The sequence below is a fragment of the Kwoniella dendrophila genome, chromosome 2, assembly GCF_036810415.1.
Source record: "Kwoniella dendrophila CBS 6074 chromosome 2, complete sequence".
NCBI lineage: Eukaryota > Fungi > Basidiomycota > Tremellomycetes > Tremellales > Cryptococcaceae > Kwoniella > Kwoniella dendrophila.
Window position 1 is genome coordinate 1,147,941 of NC_089477.1, and position 24,345 is coordinate 1,172,285.

At 36.9% G+C, this 24,345-nt stretch overlaps 9 protein-coding genes across 9 annotated transcripts; 8 read left to right on the forward strand and 1 right to left on the reverse strand.

Moving 5' to 3' along the window:
* Nucleotides 1-79: 79 nt before the first annotated feature.
* On the forward strand, nucleotides 80-1,297 carry L201_001839 (uncharacterized protein; the record flags this gene model as incomplete). Its single annotated transcript, XM_066217624.1, has 3 exons — nucleotides 80-130; nucleotides 255-335; nucleotides 470-1,297. 3 exons carry the CDS (start codon nucleotides 80-82, stop codon nucleotides 1,295-1,297), a joined length of 960 nt encoding a protein of 319 aa, XP_066073721.1.
* A 1,483-nt stretch (nucleotides 1,298-2,780) lies between these two features.
* On the forward strand, nucleotides 2,781-5,692 carry L201_001840 (uncharacterized protein; the record flags this gene model as incomplete). The annotated part of the gene is made up of 11 exons (XM_066217625.1): nucleotides 2,781-2,905; nucleotides 2,983-3,045; nucleotides 3,163-3,294; nucleotides 3,368-3,485; nucleotides 3,558-3,784; nucleotides 3,849-3,949; nucleotides 4,015-4,233; nucleotides 4,299-4,494; nucleotides 4,549-4,853; nucleotides 4,913-5,025; nucleotides 5,090-5,692. The coding sequence occupies 11 exons, from the start codon at nucleotides 2,781-2,783 to the stop codon at nucleotides 5,690-5,692; spliced, it is 2,202 nt and encodes a 733-aa protein (XP_066073722.1).
* A 1,559-nt stretch (nucleotides 5,693-7,251) lies between these two features.
* Nucleotides 7,252-9,314, forward strand: L201_001841 (uncharacterized protein; the record flags this gene model as incomplete). The annotated part of the gene is made up of 5 exons (XM_066217626.1): nucleotides 7,252-7,495; nucleotides 7,847-8,052; nucleotides 8,119-8,423; nucleotides 8,495-8,977; nucleotides 9,053-9,314. The coding sequence occupies 5 exons, from the start codon at nucleotides 7,252-7,254 to the stop codon at nucleotides 9,312-9,314; spliced, it is 1,500 nt and encodes a 499-aa protein (XP_066073723.1).
* A 717-nt stretch (nucleotides 9,315-10,031) lies between these two features.
* Nucleotides 10,032-12,521, forward strand: L201_001842 (uncharacterized protein; the record flags this gene model as incomplete). Its single annotated transcript, XM_066217627.1, has 3 exons — nucleotides 10,032-10,173; nucleotides 10,250-10,758; nucleotides 10,839-12,521. The coding sequence occupies 3 exons, from the start codon at nucleotides 10,032-10,034 to the stop codon at nucleotides 12,519-12,521; spliced, it is 2,334 nt and encodes a 777-aa protein (XP_066073724.1).
* A 695-nt stretch (nucleotides 12,522-13,216) lies between these two features.
* Nucleotides 13,217-15,779, forward strand: L201_001843 (uncharacterized protein; the record flags this gene model as incomplete). Its single annotated transcript, XM_066217628.1, has 15 exons — nucleotides 13,217-13,402; nucleotides 13,485-13,569; nucleotides 13,671-13,733; nucleotides 13,868-13,976; nucleotides 14,065-14,094; nucleotides 14,174-14,224; nucleotides 14,349-14,425; nucleotides 14,526-14,599; nucleotides 14,691-14,763; nucleotides 14,843-14,859; nucleotides 14,952-15,121; nucleotides 15,204-15,281; nucleotides 15,389-15,465; nucleotides 15,597-15,632; nucleotides 15,733-15,779. 15 exons carry the CDS (start codon nucleotides 13,217-13,219, stop codon nucleotides 15,777-15,779), a joined length of 1,173 nt encoding a protein of 390 aa, XP_066073725.1.
* Nucleotides 15,780-16,662: 883 nt separating this feature from the next.
* L201_001844 (uncharacterized protein) lies at nucleotides 16,663-18,116 on the forward strand (the record flags this gene model as incomplete). Its single annotated transcript, XM_066217629.1, has 2 exons — nucleotides 16,663-16,676; nucleotides 16,742-18,116. 2 exons carry the CDS (start codon nucleotides 16,663-16,665, stop codon nucleotides 18,114-18,116), a joined length of 1,389 nt encoding a protein of 462 aa, XP_066073726.1.
* A 1,223-nt stretch (nucleotides 18,117-19,339) lies between these two features.
* On the forward strand, nucleotides 19,340-20,700 carry L201_001845 (uncharacterized protein; the record flags this gene model as incomplete). Its single annotated transcript, XM_066217630.1, has 4 exons — nucleotides 19,340-19,460; nucleotides 19,540-19,758; nucleotides 19,850-20,299; nucleotides 20,375-20,700. 4 exons carry the CDS (start codon nucleotides 19,340-19,342, stop codon nucleotides 20,698-20,700), a joined length of 1,116 nt encoding a protein of 371 aa, XP_066073727.1.
* Nucleotides 20,701-20,910: 210 nt separating this feature from the next.
* L201_001846 (uncharacterized protein) lies at nucleotides 20,911-22,379 on the reverse strand (the record flags this gene model as incomplete). The annotated part of the gene is made up of 5 exons (XM_066217631.1): nucleotides 20,911-21,113; nucleotides 21,186-21,422; nucleotides 21,516-21,823; nucleotides 21,925-22,103; nucleotides 22,248-22,379. 5 exons carry the CDS (start codon nucleotides 22,377-22,379, stop codon nucleotides 20,911-20,913), a joined length of 1,059 nt encoding a protein of 352 aa, XP_066073728.1.
* A 399-nt stretch (nucleotides 22,380-22,778) lies between these two features.
* L201_001847 (uncharacterized protein) lies at nucleotides 22,779-24,237 on the forward strand (the record flags this gene model as incomplete). The annotated part of the gene is made up of 10 exons (XM_066217632.1): nucleotides 22,779-22,843; nucleotides 22,921-22,938; nucleotides 23,034-23,226; nucleotides 23,359-23,485; nucleotides 23,555-23,564; nucleotides 23,640-23,670; nucleotides 23,767-23,822; nucleotides 23,905-23,940; nucleotides 24,022-24,054; nucleotides 24,132-24,237. 10 exons carry the CDS (start codon nucleotides 22,779-22,781, stop codon nucleotides 24,235-24,237), a joined length of 675 nt encoding a protein of 224 aa, XP_066073729.1.
* Between the last annotated feature and the right edge of the window lie 108 nt (nucleotides 24,238-24,345).

Genomic DNA, 24,345 nt, shown 5'->3' on the forward strand with positions numbered 1-24,345 from the left:
GACAGCTTCAGCAGGGAAGGAACCTTCAGCCAGCTTGAACACAGGGTGGCTATTGTACTTAGGGATATTACCGGAAAAAATGATGTGCATTAAACATGTTCTTCTATACTTTCTGGTCCTGCCAATACCGGTGAGTTTCGTAACGCTATCAGCGAGATTTACATGTATGAAGTCAAGTCAAACACTGCCAGTATTACTGATCATCCGATTTGTAAAAATGAAATTGTTCCGAAGCTGATATATTGAATTGTTAGGCCGCTTCACCAATTTTCTTACTATTATTTGTAGCGGCAGCTTTCATAGCTATAAAACCTTGTGGTTATTGCTTAGCCCTTGTGAGTGAGATCATGACACATATGCTTCTGCTCTTAAACAACACAGTAGATGTCATAGACTAGGCCTGCTCGCAGTTGAGCACGGAATTGATGAGGAACAAGAGCTAAAATATATAATTTCTAATTATATCTAGCTCACTGTCCTATTCTTGTCAACTTCACCTCATTCTCCTTTCTTACATCCGTCTCTCAAATCACCTTCCACCACAACTCATGTTGACTTCAATTCAACATCATCATCTAATCAATTCGAATTACCTTTGAATTCACCATCTCCCAAACGAAGCTGGATAAGTTTCAATGGTGGTAGATATTCTTCACCTAATTTGATTGGATATGAAGAAATGGATAAATCTATCTCATCTCCAACATTCAAAGATGGTCCTAGATCAGTATACGATAAATTGATTACAAAGATAATGGGAATTGATTTACCTGAATTTGTGACGAATCCACAATTGCACATTGAATTTACAGGGGATGGTAAAAAACCTTATAATGTAGATAGTGATGTACTTATATATAATCTCATTCGACCTTATGTTAAACCTTCTACATATTTAGATTCCCCACGATCATCAGGTGTAATGGGTCATTTAACGGATAGAAATACAAATTTAGTAAAATGGAGAAGAACAAGAGAATTACCGAAGAATTATCATGATTTTAGTTGGAAAGGTATCGGTTTTATCATTGATTTTGGATTAAAAAGATCTGAAGAAGGTTTGAAATGGGAAATTGAGGAAGTAATAGGTAAAGACTGGATAAGACTTACACCAGAGCAAGAGAAACAGAAGATAAAAGAACAACAACAACAACAAGAAAAACAAGAAGAAGTAACGAATGATATGCAGAAAAAGCCAAAAAAAGTAAAACATCCTGGATATTTGGATATCTTCACGAAACATCCATGGTATTGGGTGATTGAACCTATAATCGACTATTTAGGATGGAGCGAATAGTAATGTATGCAACCCCCTTCATGTATGATTGTTTCTTAAGGCGGAATAAAACTTTTCTTATAATCATCAGCTGGTTGAAATAGTCGGGGAAGGTACAAGTCCAGCATGCTATGAACGATATAATGTCGCTTATCATATCCTTTGGTAAGCCAAATGAAATTGAAATGATACAAGCAGACAGACTTATATCAACCTATACCGATTATATATTCTCGTCGTCAATCGAAAGCACAATATGCACAACGGGAACCAGCGCTAGTAAGCGGAAAATTAGTTAATTAAGCTTGATTGTTAACTCACAAGTGGTATTGTTATATACCAAAGAGTTCCCACTCCACTTCGATGAAACCTTCGTGTGCACTAAGACTCCTACTACTGCGATACTATGAACATATCTACTCCGCGGTGTATTCGATCTTTCACTTTCACTTCCATGAAGGATGACCTGTTCGCTGTCATTATTATGCTCGCAACCAAGACTTATAAAAGACCAAACTTACCCCACTCGAATAAAAAGCTCCATAACAGCCCCTCAAATGCCTCATGGAATACCCGGGACAATTAGTAATCATACATGCTGAGAACAATTTCCATCTCAATTATACGCTAAGATGTATGCATGCATGTGCTTGTGTGACAGTAATATGTATTTTACACGATGACGTCTTTATCAAGCGGGATCGGCTGTTTGGGGGCCCCTTGAACCCTTATCAGTAGCCAAATTATACCTCTTAGGGTAATTTTTAAGGTGCTCAAGGAGCGGTAAATGGCCCCACTGTAGAGAGAAATGTATCGTCATACATGCCATTTTCCCTGTCATATGTCAGGACTTGGAAGCAATTTAGAATGATTTAGAATGGGAATCCACAACCACAAATCACAAACCCAACAAATGAGAATTGAAGCGTTCAAGCATCCTTCTTTTGGTTTTCAACGTTTTACTACTTCACTTTTCATTGATATTGGACCAATATAATAACAACTGAAGGGCACTTGGAACACTTGAAACACGTCAAGGTGAGTGAGTTGGTCTACTCATACTACTGAGACTCTTCCTTTTGATTGGAGTCATGGAAAGGAGCTACTTAGTTGAGAAATCCGGAAGAAAGTCAACCTATATAATTTAGGAAATTGATGGGAATGTCTACCTTCGTTACCATCAACGTCAATGCGTATGTTGAATGATGACGAAGGAGCAAAAAAGGCATTGAAACCGATAGAATAGATTCCTTTCGCAACGATACCGAAGTTAATGACAACGGCTCATGCTGACTAAACTGTTATTCTCTCTCCTTTCGTTCAACATTATGATATAACTTCATTTCTTCAAAACTCTCGTCTTCATGACTATACCAATATCAATTATTACTGTTGTACCATAACTCTTCCACAGAATAGCCTGTAAAACCAATAAATATATCATAAACATCCTGAAATTCAATTAATCATTTCCATTTACACCTTATAATACAATTCACAAAACATGCCTCGTTCAGTTCATTCCCCATTACTCTTTGAGTGTGCTTGGGAAGTAGCCAATAAAGTTGGTGGTATCTATACCGTCATTAAGACCAAAGTACCAGTCACTACAAAAGAATATGGAGACCGGTAAGTTGTTGTTTCGAATAATATTTCTAGATTATTCAGAAATCAAGCTGATTTTCTGTATCTTCCTTGATAAATAGAGCATGTTTAATTGGTCCTTTAAGTTACAAATCTGCTCCTATGGAAGTCGAATCTGAGGAACCGTAAGTTGTCTTCTTTCCCATCCTTTACAGTATACCTCAGTAGGGTGTGGAGAGCCGGAAAATCACCTAAGGAAGTACGAGGATTAGTGGAGCTGATGAATAACCTTCTTTGAACAGTGAACCCGGAACACCTTTTGCACTTACAATCGCATCTATGCAAGAAAGAGGTGTAAAACTCATCTATGGTAGATGGCTTATCGAAGGTAATCCAAGAGTATTGTTGTTTGATACTGGATCGTGTTATGATCGGTAAGTGTTCCTTGTCAGTAAGGTGCAGTCGAATGTGCACAGAAAAGCTGATTCGCAGATAACGACAATATAGAATGGATGAATGGAAGACTGATCTTTGGAACCTCGCTGGTATCCCATCACCTCCAAATGATCACGAAACCAATGAAACTATTGTTTTCGGTTATATGGTAGCATGGTTCTTAGGTGAAGTGAGTCATTGAGTTATTTTCCCTAATCTCGACGCTTCTTGTGCTGAACAAGCTAATATCTTTGTATATAAGTTCTCATCTAGGGAAACAGATACCGCCATTATTGCCCATTTCCATGAATGGCAAGCTGGTTTAGCTATTCCACTCTGTAGAAAAAGACACATCGACGTAACAACCATTTTCACAACTCACGCTACTTTACTCGGTCGATATCTTTGTGCAGGTTCAGTAGATTTCTACAATAATTTACAATACTTTGATGTAGATCACGAAGCTGGTAAGAGAGGTATCTACCACAGGTAAGCTTGAAAATCCCTTGCTTACATGGACAACGAATCCTGACTGTTACGGTCCTTCCCCCAGATACTGTATCGAAAGATCCGCAGCACATTGTGCAGATGTGTTCACCACAGTATCGCATATTACCGCTTTCGAAAGTGAACATCTTCTTAAGCGAAAACCCGGTGAGCTTATATGCTGTGTGGAGTAAGATAAGAGTGAGCGCTAACGTAGACCTCGAATCTGATAGATGGTGTGTTACCAAACGGTCTTAACGTTGTAAAATTCGCTGCTATGCACGAATTCCAAAACTTACACGTTCAATCCAAAGAGAAGATCAACGATTTCATCAGGGGTCATTTCTACGGTCATTACGATTTCGATTTAGAAAACACTGTCTATATGTTCACTGCTGGTAGATATGAATTCAGAAACAAGGGTGTAGATATGTTCATTGAATCTCTCGCTCGTGAGTCGCATACGCCACCAAGTGAATATATGCCAGGCGGAACTAATCTATAAACCCATCTATAGGATTAAATCACAGATTGAAAGAAATGGGATCCAAGACTACTGTTGTTGCTTTCATCATTATGCCTGCTGCTACCAACTCATACACAATCGAAGCTCTTAAAGGTCAAGCTGTTACTCAGCAACTTAAAGAATGTGTAAACCAAGTTACTAATAGAATAGGAAAGAGAATCTTTGAGCATGCTGCTAGATATTCTGGGTGAGCTCAATACTGTAACGGCTATCATCCGTAGAAATACTGATCATCTCGCAGTGAACATGGTACTGAAGTACCTCATCCTGAAGATCTTCTCTCAAAGGAAGATACTGTATTACTCAAACGAAGAGTATTCGCACTTAAAAGAAACTCTCTTCCACCTATCGTCACACATAACATGGCCGATGATGCCAATGACCCCATTTTAAACCAATTCAGAAGGGTATCGTTATTCAACCAATCTTCAGATCGGGTCAAGGTTATCTTCCACCCCGAATTCTTAAACTCCAATAACCCTATTCTTGGTTTAGATTACGAAGAATTTGTTAGAGGTTGTCATTTAGGTGTCTTCCCATCTTATTGTGAGTCCGCTAACACCTATATGTCAAACCGAGGTCTAGCTGACATATCATACGTTTAGACGAGCCATTCGGTTATACCCCAGCTGAATGTACCGTTATGGGTATTCCAAACGTTACCACCAACTTGTCCGGTTTCGGTTGTTTCATGGAAGATTTACTTGAAACCCCTGAGGTGAGTTAGCTATTATTGAATCACGTGTATTAGTGAAAAGTAAAGCTGACAGGTATGTTTTCAGGACTACGGTTGTTACATTGTTGATCGACGAGGACAAGGTGTAGATGATTCAGTCAACCAATTAACAAATCAATTGCTTTCATTCACCACCAAATCAAGACGACAACGTATTAACCAAAGAAACCGAACTGAGAGATTATCTGAATTACTAGATTGGAAATCATTGGGATTAGAATATGTTAAAGCCCGACAATTAGCTCTTAGAAGAGCCTATCCAGATTCATTTGACGATGATGAACCAGATTTCACTGGAGTACAAAGAATTGGAGTACCATTATCTGCACCTGGATCACCAAAGATGAGAACAGGTATGATGACACCTGGAGATTTTGCAACATTAACTGAAGAAATGGAACATTTAGGTACACAAGATTACATGGGTGCCAAACACTGGAAAGGTATAAATGATCAAGATGATGATGAAAATCATTATCCATTCCCATTAGTTATGAAACCTAGAAATAGATCCGATTCTTTAGCTTCTGCTATTTCAGGTACAGCTACACCATCAGGTGGTAGAAAACTATCAGAAAAAGATTTGGAAAAAGCAGATGCTGTTTTAAGTAGTATGGGTCAAAATGGTTTAAATGGTAATGGTCATTAATTTTTGAAAGCTATAACGAGAAGTAATAGGAAGGAGAGAATATGATATAATACTTTGGATGAGAACAAAATGGAATAGCATCAGGTGCTAAGATCTCAAATGATGATTTTATAAAATGTGCAAAGAAATGATAAGGAAATGAATGAATCTTTCCAAAAAGGATTGCTGGCGTTTCATATTTTGAATTATATGATTTAAGGATGAATTTCATTTTTGCATTGATATTATGCCGTGGATATCATGATGAAGTATGCCCGTCACACATCCAGGTGAGCTGACGGTTTGTTGATTGCAGAAAGAGTGTGGTCAAAATGTATCATGTAGCTTGACGACAGTCTAGTGATCGTGGTAGTTAATCTGATATCAATATTGATAATCAAGCTGCGTCACTAATGCCAATGCTAGACTAGCACAAGTAACACCTCGTTATCTCTAATCAAATCTCCTCTAAGCAATAGATCTATCGCCTCGGTTTTGAGCTATAGTCACGGAGATTACCGCCGGTTTTTTAAAAGCTAGGTTATGGACATAGGCAGTATCTCCGACGCGGCATGCTTGCGGCATTTAAAAAGTCTTGGAAGTGTGTTAAGGGGTTCGGGCATCCTTTACCATTTGTTTACGGTATTTTCTTTCCCTCCTCCCGAGGCTTTTTTATTTCTTCATTTTTCCTTGGGATCGTAAAACAGAGGGACAATAACCTTAACTTCCCCCCTCCTTCAACCAGCACACAATCAATTTTCGGTGACCGATCGTAACTGAAATATAATATAACGGTGAAATTATAGCGTGCGATGATCTCCATTTCATATTTTTTTCTCACCGGTGCGCGACTTCATACGTACTTGAGTGGTTTAAAATAGAAAAATATAGGTACGGTACAAAAGTAAATGACTAAGCTCTTTACGAGAGAATATTCGGTCAAGGTCGAAGCATTTAAAGGAATGTTTCAATCTTTTGTATAATCTGATATAAGAGGTATGATCATTCAATACCGAGGTTGAGATTCAGGTCATATGAGTGATTATTGTATGGATATGGTACTCGATGGAGTATGACTAATTCTAATGCATATGCTCAGTCATCGATATCAATACAGTTAGTATCATATGCTATCAGAGAAAGAAACTCACCCAAAACAGAAGCTCGGCGTTGGGGTTTATCTTTGTCCAGTCAAAGCTTAATAATATTGAAACTCCTCTGCAATGGAGTAGATAAACAAATGTCCGAGCTGAAATACATACAATCTTGATCAGCAATCATTGTTTACATTACTTGAAGAATTCTGGATTACTAAAGGATTTCATTATCTGCTCGGTCATACCGCACCATTTCTATCTTTGAGTTATTCTTCTTGGAATTCAATCTTATCTATATATATTTAAACGATCAATCCTCTCCTTTTCGAAAATATCCTTTCTTCTCTGACAATATAATTAATCAAAGCATTCATCATTCATTATCATTCATTCAACTTATAATTTATAATTCACATAACATATACACATAATACATACCATTTTATCATTATAATATTGATATTGTTTTAAATAAATCATCAAATGTCTTCTTCTAGACCACCAACAGTACATACAATCTCACAAACACCTACAATGACATCAGAGACAACAAACCTACATACACTTGAAACGAACGGTGATGGTTCATCTCCTCAACCTCATGAGCGAAAACAATTTAACGAAAAGACTAATGGAAGTAATGGTGATAACGGAAATGCAGCAAGTCTAACAAAACCTCAAGATGGGGGGGCGGGTAAGCCAAAATTAGAAAAATTCAAATATTCATGTAAGTCGTTGTCTTTGAACGTTTTTCACTTCTCTTCTCGCTGTATCTCATTTCCCTTCCTATGATATGCATCGCGAAAGAGAATAGCGGAAAGGAAGAATGAAAGTCGGTTATACTATATTTGGTTTTTGTGGATCATCTCGGTGATCGTTAACGTTATGTCGGTTACGGTTGAAGGAAGAAACCGAGGTGAAATGGAGCGGAGTATATAATTACTCTCATTGTGGAAAAACACAATATAATAATGTGAATAATAGATGCTGACTTCTTATATTCAACTTTCAACTTATCTATCCCTCATGCATACTCGACTGCATACGACCAACACAACAATATGATCGAATTCAACAGTCTTTTCACCGGAGATGGCTATGTTCCGAGGTATCGCCTTAAAGATCTTGATGGGAACTTTGGTAATTACCATTGTCGTAATGTGGTTGACATTACCATTCTATTGGGGAAGTTTATGGAAATCAAACAAATATACAGATAAATTAACTGTAAGGATAATTGATCGTGATGGTGGTGAAATTGGTCAGACTGTTACACAAGCTTTAGTAAGTAGCTTTAGTGGATCTCCTGCATACGCAATTTGGATTATCACGCTAATTCTGTTATTGTAGTTATCAGAAAAAAACCTACGATATTTCATTACATCACCATCCGAATTCCCAGATGTTGCATTAGTTGAACATGATATAGTGCAAGAAGGAGCATGGGCATCAATCGTCATCAATCCAGGAGCATCAAACGCTTTAGCTCAAGCTAGATCAGCTGGTGATTCAACTTACAATTCTTCTTCAGCAATTGATGTCTTTTACGCTCAAGCTAGACAAGAAACTGCAGTCAACAGTTATTTACTACCTTATATGCAACAAGCTTTATCTGCAATCTTAGGTCAATATAACGCCAGATCCGCTGCTCAGTAGTAAGTCGATTTGTTATTTCAATTCCTGATTTTGAGGCCAAAAAATGCTGACTTCCATGAATTTTCAACAGCCTTCAAGCTAATGCCGGTAATGCGACTGCTATCAACGCTTTAGCGTCTGCACCATCAACAATATCGAATTCAGTATGGTTCACCTTAAACAACCTAAGACCATATAATCAACCTGTCGCTCAAGCTATAACATTAGTCGGATTGATCTATATGTTGATCTTCTCTTTCATCATCACTATGGCAAACAACTCAGTCAGAGAAATAATCGCACCATACATGACAACAAAAGCATATTTAACTTATCGAATTGTCGCACCGATCACATTATACTTGTTCATCGCATTCTTCTTTGCAATGGTCAATTTACCGTTCAAAGTTCACTTTGGCGCTTATTATACACACGCAGGAGGTTTCTTTTTATGGGCTTTTAGTTTATTCTTGGGAATGACTTCAGTCGGTTTAGCAACAGAATTCATGATCACCATATTAGGTCCAAGATTCGTAGCTTTCTTCTTATTACCTCTTATTATTTCGAATGTATCGTAAGTTATATTTTTGATCTTTGACTTCAGCATACCACCACATTCAAAGGCTAATTCACTTATTTCATTTCATAGAGTCGTATCTTTACCACATGAGTTACAACCTTGGATTTACAAATATGGTGTAGCTATGCCATTCTATAACGCATCAAGAGTTGTCAGAACAATCATTTTCAATACCAGAAATGAAATCGCTCAGAATTTAGGTATCTTGTTGGCTTGGATTGTACTTAGTATAATTACAATCACTACAGCCACTTGGTTAATCAGAAGAAAAGCAATCAACCAACATAATAAAGAGGTTGGTGAGAATGAAATGGATGTTCAACAGCCATAAATGGAACTCGCAATTTCTTCAATATTAGATGGTTCTTGATACACTGGGATCAGCTTTTCTCGTAACGAGACTCGCTTCGAAGCTGTTTTCTAAATACATATGTTACACTCTTTATTTCACGCAGCACTTTGTTTTCGCTCGTATAGATAAGTTCACATAATCAAATACAATTGCATGTTATGTATATATACATATATGTGTGTGTGTGAATGATTGACCATAACAGTGCACACAGATATGAATGCTTCATAAGCTCCATAGGCTGAAGATAGCGGATTTATCTTCCTCACTACTTTATGTTAGTATCGTATCTAAACTTTAAACTTGATTCAAGGTTATCGAGATGAGGTTGATTACGTACAGTATTATTTGCAGTTTGTCAGAAGTATCGATCATGCGGAGAGCGGAGATGACCGCTGTTCCGATTGATGGGATAAAAGGAATAAAATATATGAAATAATAATGGATACACCGGGTCAGTCGTTTGTTTTTAATTTTGCGCTTTTCTCTCCATACTTTTTTGAGATTTTGGAGATTTACCTTATGGCCACTGAGAAACAGCATTCATCGATAAGATACAACATCGATTGTGATCCTATCCACATAAACCGTCGTACTGATCAAACACTTAAAAGATAAGATTTGCTGCTATTGTCACAAACGGAGGGATCTAACACCACCACATTCGATCTCACCCCGTGAAGGAATCATTTCAAAATGCTTCCTCGATCATCTCTTGCGAGAGCCTCTATGGCTGTTAATTCAGTCATGTCTCGACGATCTGTTCTCGCTTCAAGGACCATCTTGAGACCTACGACTATAACAGCATCTCGATTGGATAAATCAATAAGCTTGCAGGGTACGTTTTTCGCATCTCATGGAATCGCTGCAGTTATATGCCCATGGTAACTGATGATATGATTCGTTTTCTATAGATATACTATCATCTCGAGGATATTCAGCAGCTGCTCAACCAAAACAAGATGACGAATTTTTCTTTACCGAACCTATCCAATCACAATCACAGACATCCTCTTCCAACTCTACATCGGCCTCACCAGCTTCTACATCGTCATCATCGATAAAATCCGAAGAAGATGGATTTTTTGCACCTTCTTTAACTGAACAACCTACCTCATCTTCTTCGTCATCGCCAACTTCAACAGAGGGATCATCAAGTCGTACAGGACCAGTAGTAGATTTAGTACCATTCGAATCATTGAAAGGAAAAATCGATCATAACACTTTAAAAGCCTTAACTTTCAAACCATTTCAATTGAAAGCTATGTCAGAAGTTCAAAAAAGAGTTTTAGGTTTGATGCCTTCTTTAGGTGGAGGTAAATTAAGAGGTCCAGCTAGAGAAGATGGAGAAGCTGTAGACGAACAAGCACAAGAAAGAGAAGATCTGTTGGTAAAAGCTAAAACCGGTACAGGTAAAACCATTGTAAGTATTTTCAGTCAAAAATCGTATCAATCTCGTCATCTCATCACGGAATGCACAGCTAATTAATTCGTTTCATTCAGGCCTTCCTTGTTCCAGCAATTGATGCAAGAATCAACAAAGTCAACGAACTTGTAAAGACACCTTATCCAGATGGAACTTTACCTGATAGAGCTGCGCAAGGTAGAAATGAGAGAGCTATAACTAGATCACACGTTGGAACATTAATCATATCACCTACAAGAGAATTAGCTACACAGATAGCGAATGAAGCATTAAAATTATGTACATGGCATAAAGAGATGCAAGTTAGGTTATTGGTCGGTGGTGAATCTAGACATAGACAATTGAAAGACTGGAAAAGAGGTAGAAAAGATATTGTTGTCGCTACACCAGGTAGATTGAAAGATTTATTATCTGAAGAAGAAGTCAAATCTGCTATCGAATTTACAGATCAATTGATTTTAGATGAAGCAGATACTTTATTAGATATGGGTTTCTCACAAGATTTAAATCATATTATATCACATTTACCAAAAGAACGTCAAACTTTCCTATTTTCCGCAACAGTTTCTAGAGAAATTGCTGCTATAGCTAGAAAATCTCTAAAACAAGGTCATAAAGTAATTGATTGTGTACCCAAAAATGAATCAAATGTTCATTTACATATTCCCCAACATTACACCGTTGTCCCTTCAGCCGCCGATCAAATTCCTCATATTCTTAGACTTATCGCTCATGATCAACTCCTCAACCCACACAGTAAAATCATTGTATTTTTGAATACAACAAAATTAACAATGTTAACAGCAACTCTTATTAGAGAATTGAAAGATTCCTTACCTAAAGATATAAATGTTTATGAAATTCATTCTAGATTAGATCAAAATCAAAGATCTAGAGCTTCAGAAAGATATAGAAGAGATACAAAACCTAGTGTATTAGTCACATCTGATGTATCAGCCAGAGGTGTAGATTATCCTGGAGTTACAAGAGTTATTCAAGTTGGTATACCAGCAAGTTCTGAACAATATATACATAGAGTTGGTCGAACAGGAAGAGGTGGGAAAGAAGGTGGTAGAGGCGATTTAGTTTTATTACCATTTGAATCAGGATTTATTGATAGATTACATAAAATCCCAATAAAACAAGTTGAAACCCGAGAATTATCATCTGAAGTAAATGAATTAGTTAGATCAGATGGAAAAGAAGAATATTTAGAAAGATTGAACGGAATTCCAGAAGCTATAACGAATCTAATGCCTTCTTTAGATTCAGAAGCAATTGAAGAAGTTTTCACATCAATGATAGGTTATTATATGGGTAAAAATGATCAATTAAATGTAAATTCACATGAAATTTTACAAGGTTTAAAAGATTGGTCAGTTGAAGCTGCAGGTTTACCTGAACCACCTTATTTATCTCCAGGTTTCTTACAAAAACTAGGTTTAGGAAGCAATAGAAAATCTGGATTTGGTGGTAGATCAGGTGGTGGATTCGGAGGAGGAAGATCTTCAGGTGGTTTTGGTATGAATAAACGTTCAGGTGGATTTGGATCAAGTGGTAGTAGTAGAGAAGGTGGTAGTGGTGGATTTGGTGATAGATTCTCATCAGATCGTGGTAGTTACGGAGGTAGTCGTGAACCAAGAGAAAGAAGTGGAGGGTTTGGTGGTGGGGGTGATAGAGAAAGATCAGGTGGTTTCTCAGGACGAAGTAGTTACGGTGGTAGAGGCGGTAACTTTGGTGGTAGAGGTGGACGAGATTGAATATAGATTCATTTATTATCAATTATAGAACTTGGAATACGCTTGTCTTTACCCATTGCTTCGCTTTCATACTGGATATCACACCAAATTTTCTCATTACTCCCTTATATTGTTCACCTTACGTATTCAACTTAACGCATAAAAGAATGATCAAATTTCATCTGTTGTATCGGTCTAATATTGAAAAACATTTTAACATGCATCACGACACACTTTTCAAGATTAACTTTTCACGGAGTACTGCATTACAAAGGTTTCACAAAATCACATATTACATTATCACAGTTAGTATCACATCACATACGTCAGATATGATAAATGTTTTTGGATAGTACCGCCATGATGCTAAGATAATATTAACCTCAAAGGAGGTAAGATGATCAGCTATGTATATGTATTATCCTCTTTTCATAAGCTTTCGAAAAGAAGGACATTGACGGAACAAGGAATGAAGGGTTTTTATGATTTATTTCTGATTCATCACGTCTGTATGATGAGGAAGTGAAAGAGTGAACTCTCTTGCTTGGGGAATGGTATAAATGACAACTATCCATATGGGTCAGGTATCTTACTCGGAAATCATATCTCAAAGTCGGAAAAATTCTGTTCAATTACTAGACTGTAGTGAACTATACAAATCTGATCTAATCTCTAGCATATAGAAAAATAGCAAAGACAGACTTATAATAAGCAATATGACAACCAATCAAGACAAACACGTTGTACTTGATAAGAACAATCTGAAAGAGATTAAAGCAAAAGATTTTAATAAAGACATGAAAGTTGTACATCAATTCATTGATATGATTAAGAATCCAAGAAAAGATTCTTTCTTATTATCTGCTCATCGAGGTTTTAGATGGGATGGTGTACCTGAAAATGTGAGTATAATCGATCATTGACAGGCTTTATAGCCACATTTGGAAGGAAGGGGAAACTTATAATTTTGATTATCTATAATAGAGTAAAAGTTCAATCAAAAGAGCAGTACAAAATAATATGATTTGTGTTGAGATTGATATCAGATTAACTTCTGATGGTGTGCCGGGTAAGTTAAGTCAAACGTGAACTGCTTTCAACAAAGTTATATGTGCCCTTTCTTCTGATTAGAGGAAACCTACTGTTGACGATATTGAACTACCTTCTTAGTCCTTTTTCATGATCCGACTTTAGGTAGAACCACAAATATTGCAGAATATCTTGGTAGATCAGGTAAGTTTACTCAATTTACAGTACTCGTACTGTAAAGCCAGCTACAGAACAGTAATCATTTTTTGTCACTTTTGCTGTTACAGCTTGCTGAATGATGATCGTTTATTTTTTTTATATCTTGAATATGTTTTTAGATGCCTATTCACCTTTCACTGGAAAAGGATACAGTCCTTTGATTTCTGAAACACCTTGGAAAGGTTGTATAGAAAATTTGAAACTCAAAGAGGAACATGGTAAAATTTGGTAAATTGCCACATTCCACTGATGCGTCTCTCTCTCTTGAGTGTGCTATATCAGATGAATCGTCGCTGACTGTAATTGGGATAATTAGTGATGAAGGCGTTTTAGATTTTACGACTATGTGAGTGGAATTGAATACTACACCCAATTTATCAGCAACTGTCCTTGTGTATGAATGCTGATGCAGGTTTGCCTTACAGGTTAGACTTCATCGAAAAAGAGAAACTTGACATTGTCCTTTCCATGGATATGTAAGTGGATTTCCTATTACCGCCATCTACAGTACATACCAAAATTCTCAGGTTCCACGAATAATATGACGGGATCACAGCTGAATGTGATATACTAATTAAATTTAAAATTTTGTCAAACTAGTAAATGTAAAGAGGCTACGCCGATTTTACTCGATATCATGAAAGATCGCAAGAATGCTGCCGGAGTTCCTGCCCTAGGTACGTCATTCTTGTTTTCTCAGAGCATGATTCTCAGTACATTTTTCTTGTGAATTGACGATGAAAGGACTAATTAATTGATTAATCGGTATCTTTATAGAATGGTGTGTATGGAAGGTCTTTGTTCATATGTACGGTCATCCTGCAGAACTTGAGGCTGAAACTTGGTGGCAAGTGAGTTTTGGTCTTGTGCCACTAAACTTTTCCCTTTTCCATGATTTAGGGTTAATGCGATATATACCATACTTGTCTTGCATAACTTCAGGAAGCAACTAGGATCGGTAATCCAGTATATATACCTGTATATGAACCTTGGCCAACTAGACAAGTCAAAGATCGTGGGTCCCCTTGAATCATCACATCGATTGAATGAGCAAGTGACAATTGCTTACAATTGTTTTTTTTGCGGAATTTTAGCATTGAAGTCTATAAAAGTCAGTGTCTAATAGATCTTTATATATTTGCTCTCCCTTTGATTATCTCAACCTTTTCAATACTGATTCTAACGCTCTTGACGGCGTATTAGGAATTCTCACATCATCCTAATGTCATCGCATTAGAAATCGGATTAAGAGCTCCAGGTGGATTAATGCAAGATCTGTTTGATTATGCTACATCATCTGATTGCCCAATCAAGTCAATTGGATTCTTCGCTGCTTTGGGTGATTTATGGAGATATGATAACAAACCCATCAAGTGAGTATACTGTATGATATCTTGTTATTTGGAGGATTTGATGCCATAATTTATGTTGATGAAATTTCCCACTTTTTGTCAGATTCGATTTAGGTGATTTCAAGGAGAATATACCCTGGGAATTGGACGATCAATTCTCTCATCATTATTTCAAGATTGAGTAAGTTGATGTGTTCCATATCTAGCTTCTGTACAGGGGTATAGGACCCAATCGAAGACGTCGGAGCTGAATTAAGCTGATGATGGCTCTGATGTTAACCTTCGCAGACATCCACCTCAACTTCACGATTCTCTCTTATTAGAAGGAGATTCTCCAAATGGTCATGATTATAGGGCAGATCTTGGTAAGCCATTCTCATACTTCGTCATTCCATTTCTCATCCATCTTCGTGATGATCAGCATCCGCACGATGGACATCTATTATGATATCTCTCAACTCTTTCTTGTTTCTAACGTATATCACACTTCACTTAGCTTTATATAAAAAGCTCGGATTTACTTGGACAATCAGTAAGTCGTTTCCCCTCCGTTCATTGTCCCTATCGTCATTCATGTCTCATATCAGCTAACTGTGTACTGTACGTAATTTTGATGTTTCTGACCTTGCTAGCTGATCGATGTGAAGAATTGAGAGCGAAAGGTTTGATCACTCAATAAGGACGATTCATCATCAAATGGTTTCCTGCACTTACCATATCTATATATCATATTCATAAGCTTCTCTACGTTTCGTATCCCATAACTTTTCATGCAGATTGTCAATTACCTTGTACTTGTGCTTCCTTTTTAAGAAACACTACCAGAAGAATCAGCCTACTGCTCCTTCTCGCCAGAACGTCATACCAGGCGGCTTCTGAGTGACGAAATTTGACATTTTTTCACACCGCTTGTTTTGCATTGTCATTATTGAGAGGCATTACTGTATTTATTACTATAGAACAGATACTTACAGAGTATAGTGTACGTCAGTCCATCACCGAGTAGAAGTGTTGATCCTTTCTCGTTGATCGAAAATGATGCATTCATGATGAGATATAAAGAAGTATGATACCAGTACAGGTTATGGAAACCATTACACAGCGTTTGCCTTTTATTTCGTCACTTTCGGATCACAGAAAAAGAAAGGATATCCATCTCAGAGACCAAAAAACCGAAACTTGTTGACGGAATATGATTTTAGATGAATCTCGATTTCTTTTCTTCCTTTGTGACGATGATGACAGATAGGTGGTTCTCTCTGTTATACATCATTTAAGGAAAGGCTGTGTAATTTTGCATCATCGCGTTTCAAAAAGACGTTTTGAACATTTGTCAAAGGAAGCTCGTTATCCTCTTTCATCTTTGGGACTTGGCATTCCTTAACAGGTCTTTCGAGAAAAGGTATATATAGCCACTGGTTTTCTATACAGCTTTACAATTTCTTTCTTCCTCCTTCACCGACATATTCTAGCAAACTCACATACATATAACAAATCACCCGAACCTTATATTCGACAAGCTCCAACGGTTTTGATTCAAGTTAAATCCCAGGGCGCACACAATGTCATCAAACAGGTGAGTACTCGTATACAGTAAATTCTTTTGCTGTAAAGATGGCATGCTTATATTTCCGATCTTAGGGATACATATTCAGCAGTTCTTACCGAAGATGGTAAAAATCTTACACCCAAATACCGAGAAATCATAAACACCATCGAGAAGGTTTCACAGGATCGTAGATCTCGAGGTATTGAACCTACAAATACAATTCAGATAGGTGATCAAGGTGTTAGTGGAAATTCAGATTACGATGATTGGTTATCACTCCCACCACTTTCAGCTCTTGAAAATGCAGGTGCGTTGAAGTTAAGAGGTGTAATTGTTACAGGACATAATACTTCTGAAGATACTGCGGTCACAAAAGGTTTTTTGGATCGACTTGGTATGAGTCATGTTCCGGTTTTTGCAGGCGAAGAAGAATATTGGGAATTAGATGATGATCTACAAAGAAGAAGAGCGACAGATTCTAGAAGAAAAATCCTTTCTAGTACAAATCCAAATACTGTTTGGCAAAGAAGACATCATGTGGATACTGATCTCAAATCTACTAGTCCCGGCGATCCACTTAATCGAACATACCAAGAATTCTATAACGGACTGAGTGAAGAAGCTAAATCAACCGGCAATAAAATTACACATATCATTACCACTGGTGCTCAAACTGTTAATGAACTTGGTATAACGTCTGAAGAAACTGGTAAAATCTCAATGCAAGGTGGTGTAAGTTATGATAAGGAAAACAACACTATGTCACCTGATCCTTTAGCGAGAAACAATAAATATCATATGAAAGCCTGTCAAAGTCTGTTGAATACTGTAGCAAATAAAAATATTCCATCTGTATATTCGACTAAGAATGTAGCATTTCAATGTTCATTAGAAAGATCATTTTTAGATGAATTAGTTACGAAAACTGGCTCTACAGGAGTAGCTAAATTCATGGAAGAAATGGTTGCAAGTGTTGATGCTAAATTTTTTAAAGATTCAATCAGACCAGAAGATAGATTTGCAGCGCATCTGGATTCCTCATTTTTAATTGATAAAAAAACTAATTTAACTGATGAAAAAGAAAAACAAAGGATTATTAGTTTGTTTGAGGAAAAATACGCTAAAAAACCAAAAGAAACTTTTACTGATAAGATGTATAAAGAATATCTTAAAGATTTTGATAAAGAATTAAGACATCATATGACTCTTACACAATACGATATTCATGCTGTAATTAATAGTCTTGATATCGAGTATCATAAAGCTTTAGGTACTTTATCTGATCCAGATGGAACTGAACTTTCAGATTTTGATAGAACTCATAGAACTTTCGGTAAATCAACAGATGATTTAGGTATTGATGTTAATAGAGTAACAGACGTTATCAAAGCTCTTGTAGCTCATGGTACTATTCTTTCTGTGAGAAATACTGAATCCTCTGCTTCTTACTCTACTCAATCAGACTGAAGACTTGTCCGACGGCCTCCATCAAACATGCGCTACTTAATCTCGCTTCGCTATTCTATACTGTAAATATGAAAATCTGTATATTCCGTACGACTCGCTATCCATCACCGCATGAATGGCGAGAACTGTTAGCCCGATAAGAACAAGATGTAGACCGACTCGTCTCAGGTGACGCATAGCTTGATGCAGTTGCCTTATCGGTATCAACAACTTTTGCAAACAGTTTATTTGAATCCTTTACAAAAGTCACCATCAATCTTGATTGATAACGATAAGTGAACGATGACGTAAGCCAGATGATGTAAGGAATAGGATGATTGAAAATTACTGTTTTTGCCTCCACAATTTTGTTTGGATTGACACTGCTTCTCGATAAGTCTGATAGCAAGGACGATGATACTCTATTGCTGATGGGATGTTCAATGCATATCAAGTTACCATACTCTACGACAATTGTCATGTTATTTCGTAAAAATGATTTCGTGAAAAGTTACAAGGTGAGACTTGAACCTCCACTTTTCTCTGTTGCTTGAGTAATATCTTAAATCCCATTTCTGAAATGATCCCGCCATTCTCGGAGAGACTTATTAATTACCTTGTTAAGTGATTAACCAGGCAGCTGGAATCAAATTAAAATCATCGAAGCTCAGTTCTCGTATGTATCATATTATCATTATATTACTTGCCGCTGGTATGACGTACCTGACGATAAACATTTACCGAGTTCTACGGCTATGGATGGAACAAATGGATACGGTGTTTGAGTGGAGGTTTTCAATTTCGTTTTGGTCTGTCTGGGTTTCTCTTCTATCAGAATCATATATCTTGTTTGTTCCTACTGCGGGTCAACCACTATGATAAAGCTAGGAAAGCTCGTTTAAATCATTCAAAGATTACAGTTAAATCACGATGTGGAGGGGAATTTCTCCTTATCAAATTATGATGACATACATAGACAAGGAAGGGTGGAGGGGAAGGGAGGAAGGGATAAGAGAAACAATAGTCTTATATTGAGATGAATCATGATTATATTACAAAACAGCCTAAGGCCGAAAAGCGGAATGAAAAAAAGTTTGGAACATTTTGCCAGAGATATACATATATATATAAGAGAAGAGTCTTCATCGTCTAAGGTCTGATTAAGTTTATTCACAGCTAAAAATCATACTCATAAAAGGTGGCGAAAGTTCTATCGCGTTTCAATATAATACAAAGAAAATACAATGTCTTCATCAACAGATTACAAATTCGAAGGTTGGGCCGGATACGATGCTAAATCAGTTGAAGGTAATTTAAAATTTATCGAATTCGAACCTAAACAATTCGCTGAAGATGATATCGATAGTGAGTATCCCTAATCTGATTATTGAATTTTTCCCGGTGAATAGGAGCCAAGACTAACCCAGTGGTTTTTACACTTTAGTCCAAATCATGTACTGTGGTATTTGCGCTTCAGATACATCCACTTTATCTGAAGGCTGGGGTCCAGTAGGAGATATGTGGCCACAAGTTGTTGGTCATGAAATTGTTGGAAAAGTAGTCAAAGTTGGTAAAGATACCAAAAATGGTATCAAAGAAGGTGACATTGTCGGTGTTGGTGCACAATGTGATTCATGTTTGAAATGTCATTATTGTAACAAAGGTTAGTTCCGGTTTATTTTCTCTCTCAACCATACAGCAAATAAGAAGAACTAGTTGCAGTTTGCTTACCTCCTGAATTCTCAAATTTATAGACCAAGAAAACTATTGTTCTGGTGGATGGGTACCAACATACAATGGAAAATTCAATAGAACCTCAAAAGATTCAAAATCTTATGGTGGATATGCCAATTACTGGAGAGGTCCATCTCATTTCGCTATTCCTCTTCCTAAAGAATTAGATCCTGCTGAAGCTGCACCAATGTTATGTGGTGGTGGTACAGTTTACTCACCATTAGTTCAATTTGGTGCAGGTACAGAAAAATGTAAAAATGTTGGTATAATTGGTTTAGGTGGTTTAGGTCATTTCGGTGTACTTTTAGGTAATGCTTTAGGCGCAGAAGTTACTGTAATTTCACATTCTTCAAGAAAACAAAAAGATGCTGAAGAGTTAGGCGCCAAACATTTCTTGGTCACTGGTGATGATGAGGCTAAAGCCTTTAAAGGTCATGAAAGATCACTTGATTTGATCATATGTACTTCAAGTAAGTCTTCACTTATCAATCTCTATCACATCTTCGTTGAAAGAAACTAATCTTCTTCATTTTAAACTCTTACAGACGCCCCAGAAATGAACATGGCAGCCTACCTTTCCTTACTCAAACCTCAAGGTAACTTCATTTTCGTTGGTATTCCTGAAACAGGTAAATTACCAGAAATTACACCTGGTCAATTGATCTTCGGTAATCTTCACGTTGGTGGTTCATTAATTGCTTCACCTCAACAATTGAAAGATATGCTTCAATTATGTGCTGATAAAAATGTTAAATCTTGGATTCAAAGATGGTCAATGGATAAAATCAATGAAGCTATTCCATCTATGATTGCTGGTAATGCCAGATACAGATATGTCCTTGTCAACGAACAAAACGGTGGTAAATTATAAGATCCAAGTGTTATCGTTAAATTCGGTGTAGCTATAGATTCTGAGGGAGCGATGTTGTTGTAGCGATAGATTGATAGATAAATAGATTCAGTAGATTAAATAGAATTAGTAGATTTAGTATACCTCATACAGAGTAAATGCATTATTGCCTTGGTTTATCCTGTTTTTGTCGATCGTTTGCGCGCTCACATGGTTGTATAATTACATTCACTACTGTGCCCTCAGACATATACCAATCTTGAGCCAACCGTCAGCACCGCACATACAGGCTGCTAACCAAGCGACTTCAGAGTCCTGAGGTAAAAGTATACCTTGTGCTATTGGGAATGCCATTGAATATGGATCTTCCAGTCTGGTCGGGAATAACAGATTCAGATATTGCCGTAGTACTGCAAGAAGTGTTATCGGTTTACCTAGAAACCATGGTCAATTTGATGCTTTTTTAATTTACACAAGACCCGTGTTTAGGCAAACTGAATACTCACCATCGCTGCCTACAGGCTGTATTACTTCCTGTATCACAGGTGCGTTATCAGGTAAATACAATTTCAACGGTATTGCTCTTGTTGAGTACGCTGATTCTGTTTTTACTGATGATCCTGATGGATCAGTTGAAGGTGGTCTAGACGGTAAAGGGGAAGTTATGCTTGATGTCGGTGGGGGGAGCGCTATAGGAAGTGGTAAGACACGAGAAGCCATTCTCAGGTAAAGATCATAATCATCTATTATTGACAGACTTATCGTCAGCTTCCCCTTCTTGTATGTAACACTAAGTTCATAACAGTCTTAGTCGTGCTGAGGAATTAAGTAATCACCTTTCACAATTCCATCCCAACCGTTATCCAAATCACCTTTTCTTAGACTTATAACTTTATTCGTATTTCTCCATCTAACAAAATCAGCTTCTTTAATCTGATTCAACCATCGAGTTTTACATGTTTCTACATCATTTGGCATCAACAACTTGTCTGAAGGTGGTTTCGATAGATGAAGTAGCAATTTCAATTGTTTAGGTTCAGCTGTCAACATTGATGAAGATGAAGAAGAGGAGGATGTCAACGAGGGTAATTGACGAGGACGCGATATGTATGAATGTATTGATATTAAATCTATCGACCAATGCCTTTGAACATGTTATAATTAGCTGTTATTTCCGGCTTAGTAATCGTACAAGACCGATGCTTATTTAGTAGTAAAGCAAATATAGAGCTGAAAAATACACACCATCTACATGCACCTTGACTTGCAAATCCACCAGGTTCATCATCATCTACTTCTTCTTCAAACCACCAATCCTTTTCATCTGTTTCTTCTAATTGTTTCTCGTCCAATGCAAGTTCTACCAAATTTTCTCTAATTTCAGGTATGAGCAATGGTAGATATGAGTATCTAGGTGCATGTATCTAAAATAATTCAGACAAGTCAGTAAAAGCAAGAAGGTCAAATTAGATACAACTCGCTTCGTTTCAACTACTATTGAATGATATATGTGATCGATGTAGCACAGTTTACATGATTCTTGTTTGCAGCTAATGCTCATTACTCACAAAGTATTTATCCGCACCGATACCTGCACCAGGTTCACCATCTGCTACGCGTATAGATATCGATACGGAAGTTTGCCATGATAATCTACGAAATAAGTTGGTTGTGGAATGTACAGGATTTGGATTAGACATTTGTGCTTTTCCAAGTAAGAATCGATTTCTGTTGTTGTATACTCTACTCTTTTCGGTATGAAGTTTTCATCGAGCAGTAAGTATGATCCTTTTCTTATCCTTGTATTATTTCAGATTGGGTTGGAGCCCAAATGTCATAAAGAATAATATATAGTTGTCGACACTCATCTAATTCCTTGCCTATAATCACAGTTAGTACTCTCCCGGTTACAGATTCTCCAAGAGAACCGTGTAAATAATGTATTACGTAATAAGCGGTGATGTTTACTTTTTACGCGACGAGAATTTCAGAAAAGTTGCTGAAAAAGTTGTCTACAATTGAGCATCTAGTTAAGATCGATGATATGACAAATGATCTACGGCTCCAATCTTGAAACAGTACAAATCAAATCTCATATCATGCCATCTGCTGTAGAAGCTAACTTACCGCCAACCAACGAGGGTTATGGTACTCATGAATATTGGTTAGTCTGATTTTCAAGCCTTATGTATTGGTATTGACCATCTCCGTTTACTGAAATAAGGCTTATTGTGTATACAGGGAACAACGATATGCAAAGTATGTATAGCTGAATCCTATATCATTGTGATGGCTTTGTTACTCGATCGATCCTGAGGTCAATTCTTAGGCTAATCTCTCAAATGAATTGGCAGTGAAGCAAATGGTACAACGTTTGACTGGTTTTTATCACCAACATACCTATTACCTTTATTTGAAGAATTGACAACACATGACAATGGGAAAGGTAAAGGTAAAGAAACACGTATATTAACTTTAGGTTGTGGTAATTCAGCTTTAGGTGAAGTATTGTATGATAATGGATGGGAAAATATAGTTAACATTGATGTAAGGTTTTTCTCCTCTTTTTTTTTCTAAATCACTTTTTTTGTCCCTCAAATCCACTTCACAATTCAACATCAACGAGAAATAGAACCATAAGAGCTTATACATATATACATATCGGTCATTTCCTCTTAGTACTCAAAAATCGTGATCGATCAAATGAAGGAGAGACATATCTCTAGACCTAAAATGGAATGGTTAGAAATGGATATTCTGAATTTAGGTTTTGGTGATGATGAGTTTGATTTAGTAGTTGATAAGGGTATGTGAGATACCAACCATATGATCCTAAACACTTGGTACTGACAGTGTCAAATTCATTGAAATTAAGGTACGATGGAGTAAGTTTGATTTGATGTGATGGAAATATGAAAAGATTGAATAGTTGATAATTGGACATCTTATCGATGCAATAGTGCTATGTTAACTACGAAAGGTGATCCATGGGTATGTCCAATACAGTATTTTCCCCATAACTAGTGATATCTCTTATGGTTTTGAGGAATGTCATTTGGCAGAAGCTAATCAAATGATAATTAATAGAATCCCGATGAAAAAGATGTCAGAACTTGCACGCAGGAAGTGACAGAAGCGATAAGGTAAATGCACCAATCCATTCCTAAACATTATCGATCAATATTGATTGGACGTGTACTCATGCTGCGAAACTTAACACATTAGAGTGCTGCGGAAAAGACCTGGTAGCAAATTCGTATAGTAGGTACCAAGATAACTATAATGTCATTGTCCGAGATTATAAAGTTGAAACTCGAAACTGATCTGATCATTTGAATATAGCTTTACATTTGGTCAACCTCATTTTAGGAAAAGGTAGGTCTCCTCTAATTTCACCTTTAACATAACTTTTATTTTGCAACATAAATATATGCTGAATTTTATTCAAATAGGTATATGGAAAATCGACCTGGATTCAAATTATCGCATAAAGAAATTGGACCTCCTGAAGGATTTGGCTATTTTATGTATATTCTTGAATACGTTGGAGATCAATAAATACGAATAGTTAGAAGAATACACCAAAACGCGCAAGTAATCAGATTGGAGATCAAATACCATTGGTACTACCTGCCTTACAAACTCGATATTAGTAGAGTAAATTTT